General features: G+C 46.9%; 1 protein-coding gene across 1 annotated transcript in view; it reads right to left on the reverse strand.

Annotated features, from left to right (window-relative positions):
- PTGS1 (prostaglandin-endoperoxide synthase 1) overlaps nucleotides 1-8,185 on the reverse strand; it is a 53,570-nt gene extending 45,385 nt beyond the window's left edge. Inside the window, exons 1-2 of the mRNA XM_081179768.1 lie at nucleotides 8,098-8,185; nucleotides 7,901-7,963 (exon numbers count right to left, since the gene is read on the reverse strand). Of these exons, the coding sequence (XP_081035894.1) occupies nucleotides 7,901-7,963; nucleotides 8,098-8,104 (70 nt within the window). The 5' untranslated portion in view covers nucleotides 8,105-8,185. The remainder of the gene's footprint in view (nucleotides 1-7,900; nucleotides 7,964-8,097) is intronic.
- Between the last annotated feature and the right edge of the window lie 4,087 nt (nucleotides 8,186-12,272).

Consider the following 12,272-nt stretch of genomic DNA (forward strand, 5'->3'; position numbering starts at 1 on the left):
CATCTTTTAAGTACTTAGGGTCTCTAAAGGTCTTAATCCAGCCTTGCATTGATAGCCTTATCCTCCATGGTTGTTGGACTTCTCACCACTGGCCCTGCTGGCTAGAGCTGATGGGCATTGCAGTCTAAGAACATATGGAAGGCTACAAGTTCCCCATCACCAATGCAAAGGTTGACCACCCGTTCCACCACTGGAGGCTCTACATTAAAGGGTGTCTACTTAGTCTTCAGATGCCCCAGCAGTTCCAGGCTGCTTCTACTATAGGGAGCTAGAGGTTCCAGAAAACCTTGTTCATGCCTGCTTGCTGCCATCTCTTCAAAATGAGGTCAAGTGCTACATCCATGCCTGTGAAGTGTGTGCTAGGACCAAGATACTAGGCCCTACTCCAGCCACTGTCTGATCCTCAGAGGATCAGAAATCTCATTTCACTACATTGTCAAATTCCCATCTTCATAAGCTGACAGTGTGATCTTAGCTGGGGTGTTGCTGGCCAAGATAACTCATATAAACTCAAGCCATATTCTACCAGGATCATCCAGATGTTTACCAATCAATAGCTCTACCTTCATGGGCTTCCAGATAATGTACAGTACTCTCAGACAGAGGTTCATTTCTCATTCTTAAAAGGTGTTCCTGGAGCTTCTGAAAATATGAGTGTGCCTGTGGATAGCACACCAGCAGATGGAATAGATAAGTCAGATCCTGGAATAATACCTCTTCTGCTCTCTTAGCTATCGCCAGAATGTCTTGCAACTTGTGGAATCTACATATTACAATGCGCCAACATACCTTCTGCATGATGTTCCTGTTGTTCTTGCCGCTGTCTGATGAATGGAGCTCCACTCTTCAGGAATTTATCTTGCTGCCTTATGGCAGCTAATCAGAGAGTGGGCTGGGGGATCCCGACTTGCCTCTATGGCAAAAGTGCCTCAGGGCCCCACAGAACAATGGGTTCACCCACACTTCTGACTGCCCCATCATTTCTAGGCACAGGTCCAAGAGGCTTTTCTTTTGTCACACTGCTTTCCCAGGAAAACCCAAACTTTATTTTCAATGTTAATCACATTATCAACAAAGGTCTGTATAGTTAAAGCTATGGTTTTCCCAGTAGTGATGCATGGAAGTGAGAGCTGGACCATCAAGAAGGCTGATTGCCGAAGAATAGGTGCTTTTGAATTCTGGTGCTGGAGGAGACTCTTGAGAGTCCCATGGACTGCAAGAAGATTCAACCTATCCATTTTGAAGGAAATCAGCCCAGAGTGCTCACTGGAAGGACAGATCCTGAAGCTGAGGCTCCAAGACTTTGGCCACCTCATGAGAAGAGAAGACTCCCTGGAAAAGACCCTGATTTTGGGAAAGATGGAGGGCACAAGAGAAGGGGACGACAGAGGACGAGATGGTTGCATAGGCGCCGACTCCATGGGGCTTGAGGGGGCTCGAGCCCCCTCAAAAAAATTTTTGGGGGGGCTCAGCCCCCCCAATAATCTCGGGCGGGCGCCCTTTCAGCAGAGCGCCGCCGCCGTCCCCCGCCGCCTCCTCCTCACCTGCTCCTTCGCCAGCCAGCCGCGCGCCCTAATCGGAGGCACTGCCGGAAATCCTGCGAGAACAGGGGAATCCCGACTGGCCACACCTCCCAGCCAGCCAATCGGCTGGCTGGGGGGGCGTGGCTTGCCCTATTTAGGGCCGGAGCCACTTTATTTGCATATTCATGAGCTTATTTATTATTCATGAGCTTTCCCGGGCCCCCCCAATATTTTTTCTAAGTCCGCGTCCCTGGATGGTTGGACAGTGTTCTCGAAGCTACCAGCATGAGTTTGTCCAAACTGCAGGAAGCAGTGGAAGACAGGAGGGCCTGGCGTGCTCTGGACCAGGGGGTCACAAAGAGTCGGGCACGACTAAATGACTAAACAACAACAATCACGTTTTCTGCAGATTGGCATTTGTCCCGATTCAGCAATAAGCAGTGAGTTTGGGAAAGTGGCGAGGGAAAGCAAAAACCTCCAGGACCCACGTCTTGAAATCACAGAACAAATGAAGAAACCACAAGACAACGGGAAGTGTGGATGGGTTCTCCATTTCATTCTGCACATTCTGTAAGGCCTTACAGGAATTTATAGTGTGGGGTTATCAGGAGCCAGAGGCCATGAAGTCCCATTTCCCCTTTTCTACTGACCCAGATTGAAAAACTAGAATACAAGGATACATGAAGGAACTCTGAAGTTCTGGGGAACTTTTTTTTTAAAAAGAAAAAAGTCGCTAGGTTTGCAGTTTCCCCTTTTTGCAACATGCCAGCTGCTCAGTTTCTATATCACTGATAAGGTTCCTAGATGCCTAAGTTGGACAGTCAAGAAACTGATTACAGCAAAGGGGGGAATGGGGGTACAATGTCTCTCCATTGGCCAATGCTCAGTGATCAGTTTCGCTTGGATCTGCCTCTGCTCTATTTCGACCCCATCCAGAAATTGCAAGAACTTAGAATAGAATAGAATAGAATCATAGAGTTGGAAGAGACCAGAAGGGCCATCGAGTCCAACCCCCTGCCAAGCAGGAAGCACCATCAGAGCACTCCTGACATATGGTTGTCAAGCCTCTGCTTAAAGACCTCCAAAGTAGGAGACTCCACCACACTCCTTGGCAGCAAATTCCACTGTCGAGTTGGCAAATTTCACTGTCGAGTTGGCAAAGTTGGCAAATTCCAACTTGATGAGTTAAGAACCAATGGGTGCCTGAGCAGGCTTGTTTTCCTCTACCCTGCCCATCGCTTTGTCCTTTTATGTTATGTGTTTTAGATTTCAAAGTCCGAAGGCAGTCGTTAGGCAGTCTAACACAGTGGTTCTCAACTCAAGTGCTGCACCACAGACATGTGACAGGAGCGGACAGCAATTGTGGCAGGAACATTCGAGGACAATCAAAGAAACATTTAAACATTTCAGTGCAATATAGTATAGTATCAAAATATTATTTTAATTAGCAGAATGTTGAGAGATGTCTTCTCAAAATGAGAGCAAAAGCATCAAGTGATATAGATGCAAACACACCTCTCATTGAGCATGTATGCATTCCTAAGGTACACGATTTTTCGACTGACTTGCCTAAGATCCAGGACAAAGTGCCGCCTTTCAGAAATTCCCCCCAGTCTACCTTTGAAATCCTGATAATGTCCAAGAAAATCCGGACGTATGACAGCCCTAACATATGTAGGAGACTCGTATAATAATAATAATAATAATAATAATAATAATAATAATAATAATAATTTATTATTTCTACTCCATCCATCTGGCTGGGACTCCCCAGCCACTCTGGGCAGCTTCCAACAGAAGGTTAAAAATACATTAAAACATCAGTTATTAAAAACTACCCAAAACAGGGCTGCCTTCAGATGTCTTCTAAATGTCAGATAGTTGCTTATCTCCCTGACATCTGGTGGGAGGGCCTTCCACAGGGCGGGTGCCACTACCGAGAAGGCCCTCTGCCTGGTTCCCTTTAACCTCACTTCTCGCAGTGAGGGAACCACCAGAAGGCCCTAGGAGCTGGACCTCAATGTCCAGGCTGAACAATGGGGGTGGAGATGCTCCTTCAGGTGTACTAGGCCGAGGCCGTTTATATTATAAACTTTATTCTATTATATTACAAACATATTATATTATATTGTATTATATTATATACATAGGATAATATTATATTATACCTAATATTATATATTATGTAGCTGCCTTGTTTTATACTTCCTGGATGTCCTATGATCGTATTATAAAGTAGCTGTGTTCAGTGTTATAAATCAAACACTACTAGTTGTTTCTTATTGTTTTCCAATGTATTACTTATCAATAAAAAGTTTAGTGTGGCACAAGCAAATTTTTATTCTGAGTGTGGCCCAGAGAAAAAAACTGAGAACCACTGGTCTAACATAAGCCAGGACAGATTGTAATAAATGCTTAAAATAAAATATTCATTGTGAGAGCTGTTTAGTTAGCTTTGACACACCCCCCCCCCGTCTTCTTCCCACCTCTATAACTCTCCTTTGTCTGCATTCTGTAGGTTTAAGAATTTAGCAACAGGAAAACAACTTGAAAGTAGGAGAAAGGAAGGTGTTTGGTATGCAGAATGAGAAGGGGATGCAACGAAACTCTTTCTCTGCCTCTATCACCCACTAAGCCTTGGGTACTTGCGGGTTGCCTGGTAATCAGGGGTTTGGGGAAAGAATTCTTCACATGCTCAGAGGCAGATTGCTCTCAAGCAACTGAAATTGTGGGAGCTCAATGGGTGCCAATGGTGATGGAACAGAGGTGATCACTGGTGCCAAAAAGAGGTTAGGAGGATCAGCACTGACCTAAATTCAGCTCCAGTAGGGAGAGGTTTGCAGCAGGAGGGACCTGGATTGGAAGAGCTGAAAGGCAGTTTGGTAGGACTCCTCCAGGCAATGTTGTCTAGTGGTTAGAGTGTTGGACTAGGACCTGGGAGAGACCTGGGTTCGAATTCCCACTCAGCCATGAAACTCACTGGATGACCTTGGGGTCGAGTCACTGCCTCTCAGCCTAACCTACCTCCCAGGATAGTAATGGGGAGGGGGATGAACTATGTACCCCACCTTGAGCTCCTTGGAAAAAGGTGGGATATAAATTCAATAAACAGATAAATATTTGCTTTTATATTACTCGCTCTCTTACCAGAGTGACCCAAAGTGATGTAACAAACACCATGTGAACAGATAAAAACCAGCGTCAATGAACGCAGCCAAGAACAAACCTAGAAACCACACCTGTACAGATAACAGCCAGGCCTTACAGATCCTTCCTCACTCAAAGATGCCACAAGTACTAGAAAAGATTCTAATGGAGGTCCAAAAGCCAGAGTTAAAAATGTAAGTTTTGGCCTGGCGCCTAAAAGTAGATAAAGGTAGTGCCATGGGATCCACCCTGGCAAGACTTTTCCACAAACAGGGAGCCAACACTGAAAAGGTCCATAATTACTGAGCAAACATAATTACTGGGCTCTGTTGTGAGAGGCCAGCTCCATCAGGGACGTCTTGTGGCAGTATTGGGTCAATACAGGGGAAAGTGTTTAGAAATCTGTGTACAGGTAGGTAGCCGTGTTGGTCTGCCGTAGTCAAAACAAAACAAAATAAATAAAATAATAAAATAATTCCTTCCAGTAGCACCTTAGAGACCAACTAAGTTTGTTATTGGTATGCGCTTCCATGTGCATGCACACTTCTTCCCACTATATATAAGGGTCTGGTGACTTCTGTTTCTGTGTATCTGAAGAAGTGTGCATGCACACGAAAGCTCATACCAAAAACAAACTTAGTTGGTCTCTAAGGTGCTACTGGAAGGAATTTTTTAATTATTTTCTTTTATTTTATTTAGAAATCTGTGTTTTGATTTTTCCTCTTCCCTCCAAGTCCCTTTTCCCCTTGTGTCATGTTATTCCAGGTGAAGGCAGGGACTGTCCTGTTACCAAATGTCGCTCTGGAAGCCCCTCTTAGCTGAAGAGCCCAGTGCAAATGCAATCCATCCATCCACCAACAATAGCTTGTGTCTAGCATATGCTGTGTTAGCTCATATTCAGTCTTTTCTGAGTATTGATCCCACACTCATCACATATATTGGGACGAGCTTTCTGACGGTAAGAGCTGCATGACAGTGGAAAGTGGAGGATTCCCCTTCACTGGAGGTTTATTAAGCAGAATTCTGTAGCTGTGGTTCCTGCACTGCAGGGGGTTGGACTAGATGACCCTTGGGGTCCCTTCCAACTCTACCATTCTATTATACATCTTGATTTGCTCAAGTGGTCCTTACACATATTCCTGCTCACCTTTTGCTCACCCTACACTTTCCAGTGCCTCTCTCCATCGCTTCCCAAACTGCAAAAAGCCTGTTCCTTTTTTAAAAAAGGTTGCAGCGGGGTTGCAGAGCACTTTTGCCACACTTAGCAAACTGAAAGCACAGACTTGAATCCCTCCTTTAAAGCAGACTGAACAAGATGGGGGTTTTGAACTCTACCTCTGGCTGTTTTCATTTCCCACTGAGGTTACCCGGGGTCAGTTTCTCAACCCACCAGGGGTTGCAAAGAAAGGAGGTATTTGAGGGGTGGGGGTGAGGAGTGAAAGTCAGAGGACCTTAGATATTCAGGCCAAGCCCACCCACGTGCCCCGTGTGGCCGAAGGGCCTGGAGGCCTCACACCAGCCTCAGCCTAAGCCCTTAAAATATTTCCAATTGCAGGATATAATTCCACAGCTGGAAGCCTCAAGTCACTCACCTCAGGCGCATGCTTGGCACTCAAGCTCAGACCTTTTAATTACTGACCGGGAGGGGGGGGGACACACCCAGTACAGATGCTTCCACCACCAGCGGAAGAGCCTGCTTTGGGGTGCTTTGCCTGGTTACCTCCAGAGCTGGCCCTGAGCACCCAAAGAAACAAGCACAGTCCTCTGCCCCCTAAGGGTTTCACATACCGTTTCCCAAAGGAAGTTCACTGCAGCACATTCATCTGACATCTTAAAAGTATTTCGCTCTCAGAAATAGCTCAGAAACATGATAGCCATCTGTAACGAGCTGCCAGAATTATAATTTGTCTGAACTGGAAAAAACCATACGGCACCCTCAACTGATTTGCAGTTATCTGAAGTTCAGGTGATGATCGATAGCATTAATTTAACAAGTCTTATGAGAGAGAGGGAAGGCAGGTAGACAGATGGTAAGGCTGTAGAAAAATGGGGTTTGTTTCTCCTCCGTTAGGAATGCAAGGCTTCGGGTTTCAATCTATGGATTGCTTGTAAATGCCATACAGTTATTTGTAAATTATTATAACTTTTTTTTTAATTAGAAAGGCTTAGTATATTACAGAAGGAAATAACAGAAAGAAATAGGAGCAATATTTAAGGGCAGAAAATAATAAATTAGATACCCTGTACTATATACTGAGTTGCAAATTTAAAAAATCCTTAATATATCAATGTCAAATCCGATTTAATCTTTTTAATGTTTCTATCTTTTCTTTTCTTTTCTTTTCTTTTACCTTGTGGGTAAAGCTTTAATACACACACACACACACACGCCCACTGGTTTTGATTATCATATGAAAGAGCAACAATGGAAAATGTGAATTATAAAAGCTTTGTAAGTTAATTAAGCACATGCCGGAACTTCCACAACACGCCCACATGTCTGTGCTCTGGAACCTGGTGCCTTCCAGATGTTTTGGACTACAACTCCCAGTTGTCTCAGCCAGCAGTCTGGATCTGATGGGAATTGTAGTCCCAGGGCACCAGGTGAAGGAGGGTTCACCTAAATGGATGCGCTACCTCCTCTGAGCCCGGTCTCGAGTCCACACAACTAAGGCAGGCAACCTCTCAGAAGCAACCCCAGCTTCTGGCTGTGTCTTTGCCAGATATTCATGCTACAAGATGCCCTGGAGACTCTTGCTTCCTAATTCAGGATGTGTTCCGCAGCGGAACTCTTCTGTAGCAAAGACCTGGTTGCAATCAAATTCCCATCCCGAAAAACGCAAGGGGGAAGAAATGCTGGATCAGACCAACCCTTCCCCCACCCGCAGCCTGGTACGTATCCTGTTTCTGGCAATGGTCAGCCAAACACCTCTGAGAAGCCTATGGAAACCAAGTCCATTCCCCCCTGCTCACCCTAGGAATCTGGCTAGCAGAGGGAGGGAGGGTGTCATCCTTGCCTTTTGCAGACCAACAACTGCAGCTCTCTCACAGCCACCCAGGAATGACCAGTGCCACTGACCTCAGAGACCTCAGGGCGCACATTTGTGCCTAGTCTCTCTCTGTCTCTGTCTCTCACCCGCACTGCCCAGGTCTCACTGGCACAAGCTGCTTGCTGCAAAAGCTTGCAGGTGTTCTTGGTGGTGGTGGTGATGGTGGAAGAGTTTCCCTACCTGTACTGAGGCTTCCAGGGCTGGCACCAAGGAGCATCACCAAGGGAAGGGCGCAGCACAGCCCTGCAAAGTCAGAAAAAGAAGGAAGCTGGTTAGTGGTGGGAGTGAGGATGAAGAATCCTTGGGCGGTTGGAGGGGGAAAGAGGGGACAGCGGCAGCAGCAGCAGGGAGCGGCCAGGCGCTTGGCCAGGACTTACAGTACATTGCAAGAGGAGAGAGCCTCCAGGCACGGTAAATCCAGCAGGCAGATAGCTGTGCCTTTTCCTGCCTGCCGTGGGCTCCAAAGGCAGCCCGGCAAAGTCCCCGCCCCGTGGGACGCTCCTCCTCCTGATTCTTGCCTCTGCGTGCATTTGCACGGGCTGTGCCGGTGGGGTCTTGAGTTCTTCTTTGGAGAAGGAAAGAATTCCTGACGTAGCACGTAGTTAAACTGTGGAACTCCCTCGCAAAGGAGACAGTGATGGCCACCACCTTCAAATGAGGACTGGGCAAATTCATGGATGATGAAGGCAATCAATGGCCTCTGCTTCCACGCTCAGAGGCATAATGCTTCTGAACACCAGTTCCTGAGAGCTCTTGTGCCTACAGGTCCCCCACAGGCATCTTTCTTAATTGGATGCTGGACTACAGGGGTCATTGGCCTCATCCTGCAGGCTCTTCTGGTGTTCCTAGGATGGGGGTCTTTTTGCAGGTCTTTGAGTGTGACACATGAGCTGCCCAGAAGCTGGAAGGGGAAAGCTGATGAGTTTTCTTGTATTCTGCGGTGGCATAGGTGACAACTCCCGAGCACCCAAAAAATTCCCCAATTGGCCAGGCATCCACAAATTTCGGTGTCAGGGCCATGCACGCTGCATGTCACCCACAGCCCTGGGCACCCACGGCCACGGAGCCAAGCTGACACTCCTGGTGGTGACCTAGTGTTTTCACACACACACACACACACACACACGCACACACACACACACACACACACACACACACACACCAAGCAAGCCAACTTTCACAACTTTGCTGTCACCTCTACGAAAGTGAGTAGCGGTTGAGCAGTTGCTTCTTCCCCCTTCCCTTGCATCTGCTTAGGATTACGGTATATAAACTGTCTCATTTCAAAGCAGTTACAGCGGTGCAACAGTTAGACCAGTGGTTCTCAAACTTTTTTCTCTGGGCCACACTTTCAGAATGAAAACTTACATATGCCACACCATTTATTTATTATTATTGATAAGAAATACAATGGAAAACAAAAAGAAACTACTCCCGGCCATGATTGATTTATAACACAGAAAACGACCACTTTATAACACGATTATGGGACATCCAGAAAGTATAAAACAAGGCTGGGCATGTTTAGCCTGGAGAAGAGGAGGTTAAGGGGTGATATGATAGCCATGTTCAAATATATAAAAGGATGTCACATAGAGGAGGGAGAAAGGTTGTTTTCTGCTGCTCCAGAGAAGCGGACACGGAGCAATGGATCCAAACTACAAGAAAGAAGATTCCACCTAAACATTAGGAAGAACTTCCTGACAGCAAGAGCTGTTCGACAGTGGAATTTGCTGCCAAGGAGTGTGGTGGAGTCTCCTTCTTTGGAGGTCTTTAAACAGAGGCTTGACAACCATATGTCAGGAGTGCTCTGATGGTGTTTCCTGCTTGGCAGGGGGTTGGACTCGATGGCCCTTGTGGTCTCTTCCAACTCTATGATTCTATGATTCTATGATTCTAAGGCAGCTGCATAAAGACACAAATCACTCCCAAAATATAATATTGATTGTCCTTTATTGGGAAGGCCTGACCCTCAGACACCAGGATGTAAAAGGCAAACAAGGGCTCTCCACACTTCCCCTAAAAACCATGAGTCTGAGTCGTATTCCCCTTGCCCCACTCCTTTCTCATGGAGCACCTGCTCTTTAGCGTCAAACTGGAACAAATGAGAATCTGTGGAATATCCAATTGCCATTTGCTCCAATGGAGCCCTAAAGAGTGGTCCCCTCCCCCGAAGGGAAAGCTGTGGGACAAAAGCGTACATAGCCCTAAGAAGAAAGTAGGTAGTGAAAAGTTTTCCTCCCTCTCTCGAAACACTATACGGTAATTCATGGGCATCCACAGAAGCAGAATGTCAGCGATCTTCTTATATCCTTATGCATATGCACCTGAACATCGGCACCTTGGCCACGGAGGCCACAGTCTTAGGGTAGGGTGGGTAACCTTTTTAGACACCCACAGGGCTCTTTCCTGCATGCCAGAGCACCAGCGCCACACAAGCCTGGGTCACAGAGGAAACTGAAAGTTTCCGCAGCACAGCCAGTGCTATTTTTTGAAAGAGGTTCTAAATTAAGCCTGGGTGTGTGTGTGTGTGTGTGTGGGCAGCTGCTGTGCAGGGCTACAAATGCAACTCTTAAAATAGTTTCAGGCAGGGACCTTTCCCAGTCCTACCTAGAGATGCAGAGGACTGAACCCAGGGGTTCTGAGGTGTGTTATCTAGGAGAATCGCACGCAGCTTCCTGGGCCCCACAGACAGCTTGGGGCAAAAGCAGGCGGCACTCCCCCTCCCCCATCTGTCATCAAATCAGCAGCTGTATTGCAACAGGTCTTCACAAGGCCTCCCTTGACTGACTCAGTCTTGCGACTCGCCTGGGCAAGGTCCAAAAGTTTCCAAGCCCCCTCCTGTTTTCGCTTATGGTGAGGCTTATTCCAGGGGTGGGAGCCCCATGGGGGCCTTGAAGATACTACTGGTCTCCCACCAGCCTGGAGCCACTGCCTGAATCTGATGGGAATTAGGAGTCCAACATATGTTGGTCATCCCCCAAGAGAGAACATAGGAATATCCCTGCCCACATTATCTGCACAACAACCCTGTGAGGCAGGTTAGTCTGAGAGTGAGTCTTGAACACTGGTCTTGAAAGACCTACACTGGCTCCCAGTACTTTTCCGAGCCCAATTCAAAGTGTTGGTGCTGACCTTTAAAGCCCTAAACGGCCTCGGCCCAGTATACCTGAAGCAGCGTTTCCACCCCCATCGTTCTGCCCGGACACCTGGATCCACCTCCAAGGGCCTTCTGGCGGTTCCCTCACTGCAAGAAGCCAAGTTACAGGGAACCAGGCAGAGGGCCTTCAAGGGGCTGCCCTTGAAGCTGTCCCAGAAACTCCAGCGGGTACAGAATGCTGCAGCGAGGCTCCTCACAGGGTCTCTGCCATGGGAGCATATTCATCCAGTGCTTTTCAAGCTGCACTGGCTCCCGGTGGAGTACAGGGTCAGATTTAAGGTGCTGCTTTTGACCTTTAAAGCCCTTCACGGCCTAGGACCCTCGTACCTACGGGACCGCCTCGCCTGGTATGCCCCACGGAGAGCCTCAAGGTCCATAAATAACAACACCCTAGTGGTCCCAGGCCCTAAGGAAGTTAGATTGGCTTCAACCAGAGCCAGGGCCTTTTCAGCACTGGCCCCAACTTGGTGGAACGCTCTGTCTCATGAGACCAGGGCCCTGCAGGATCTGATCTCTTTCCGCAGGGCCTGTAAGACAGAGTTGTTCCGCCTGGCCTTTGGATTGGAGCCAATTTGATTCCCTCCGCCCCCTTTTTCTTTTTTCTTTTCCTTCTCCTGCAATGAGGCTCCATTTTAATATTTTAATGTTCCATTATTTTAATGTTGTATTTTATTTTTGTTTTTAAGTTGTAATCACTCATCTTGTTTTTATTATTGCTTGTAAGCCGCTCTGAGCCCGGCCTTGGCTGGGGAGGGCGGGGTATAAATAAAAAATTATTATTATTATTATTATTATAGTAGTGGCACCTGCCCTGTGGAACACCCTCCTATGAGACGTCAAAGAGATAAACAACTACCTGACATTTAGAAGACATCTGAAGGCAGCCCTGTTTAGGGAAGCTTTTAATGTTTAATAGGTTATTGTATTTTAGTGTTTTGTTGGAAGCCAGCCAGATGGGTGGGGTATAAATAATAAATTATTATTATTATTATATTATATAGTGAGGGGCCAGTGAGCCTAATGGCTGAATAGGGATTCGAACCCTAGTCTCCTAGATCCGCATCCTGTACTCTAACCGCTACACCACACTGCCTAGTAGCCATTGATAGCCTTCTCCTTCTCCATGAATTAGTCCAGTCTTCTTTTGAAGCCACCTGTCTCTGTTGACATCACTGCCTCATGTGAGAGGGGGTTCCATACTCTGACTACGGCTGCATGAGAAGGGTTTCTTTTTATCTTGCAACCATCAGCTTCATTAGATGTCCCCTAGTGTTTTGAAAAACCTTTCTCTGTTTCTGCTAACCTGGTAGCTACTCAGCTGCAGATCTCCTTTGCCAAAGGCTGGTCCCCTCTCTCATCCAACCCTAACAAACACAAAGCCTTCTGCCATTC

This window comes from Podarcis bocagei, assembly GCF_964188305.1.
Source record: "Podarcis bocagei genome assembly, chromosome: Z".
Taxonomy (NCBI): Eukaryota; Metazoa; Chordata; class Lepidosauria; order Squamata; family Lacertidae; genus Podarcis; species Podarcis bocagei.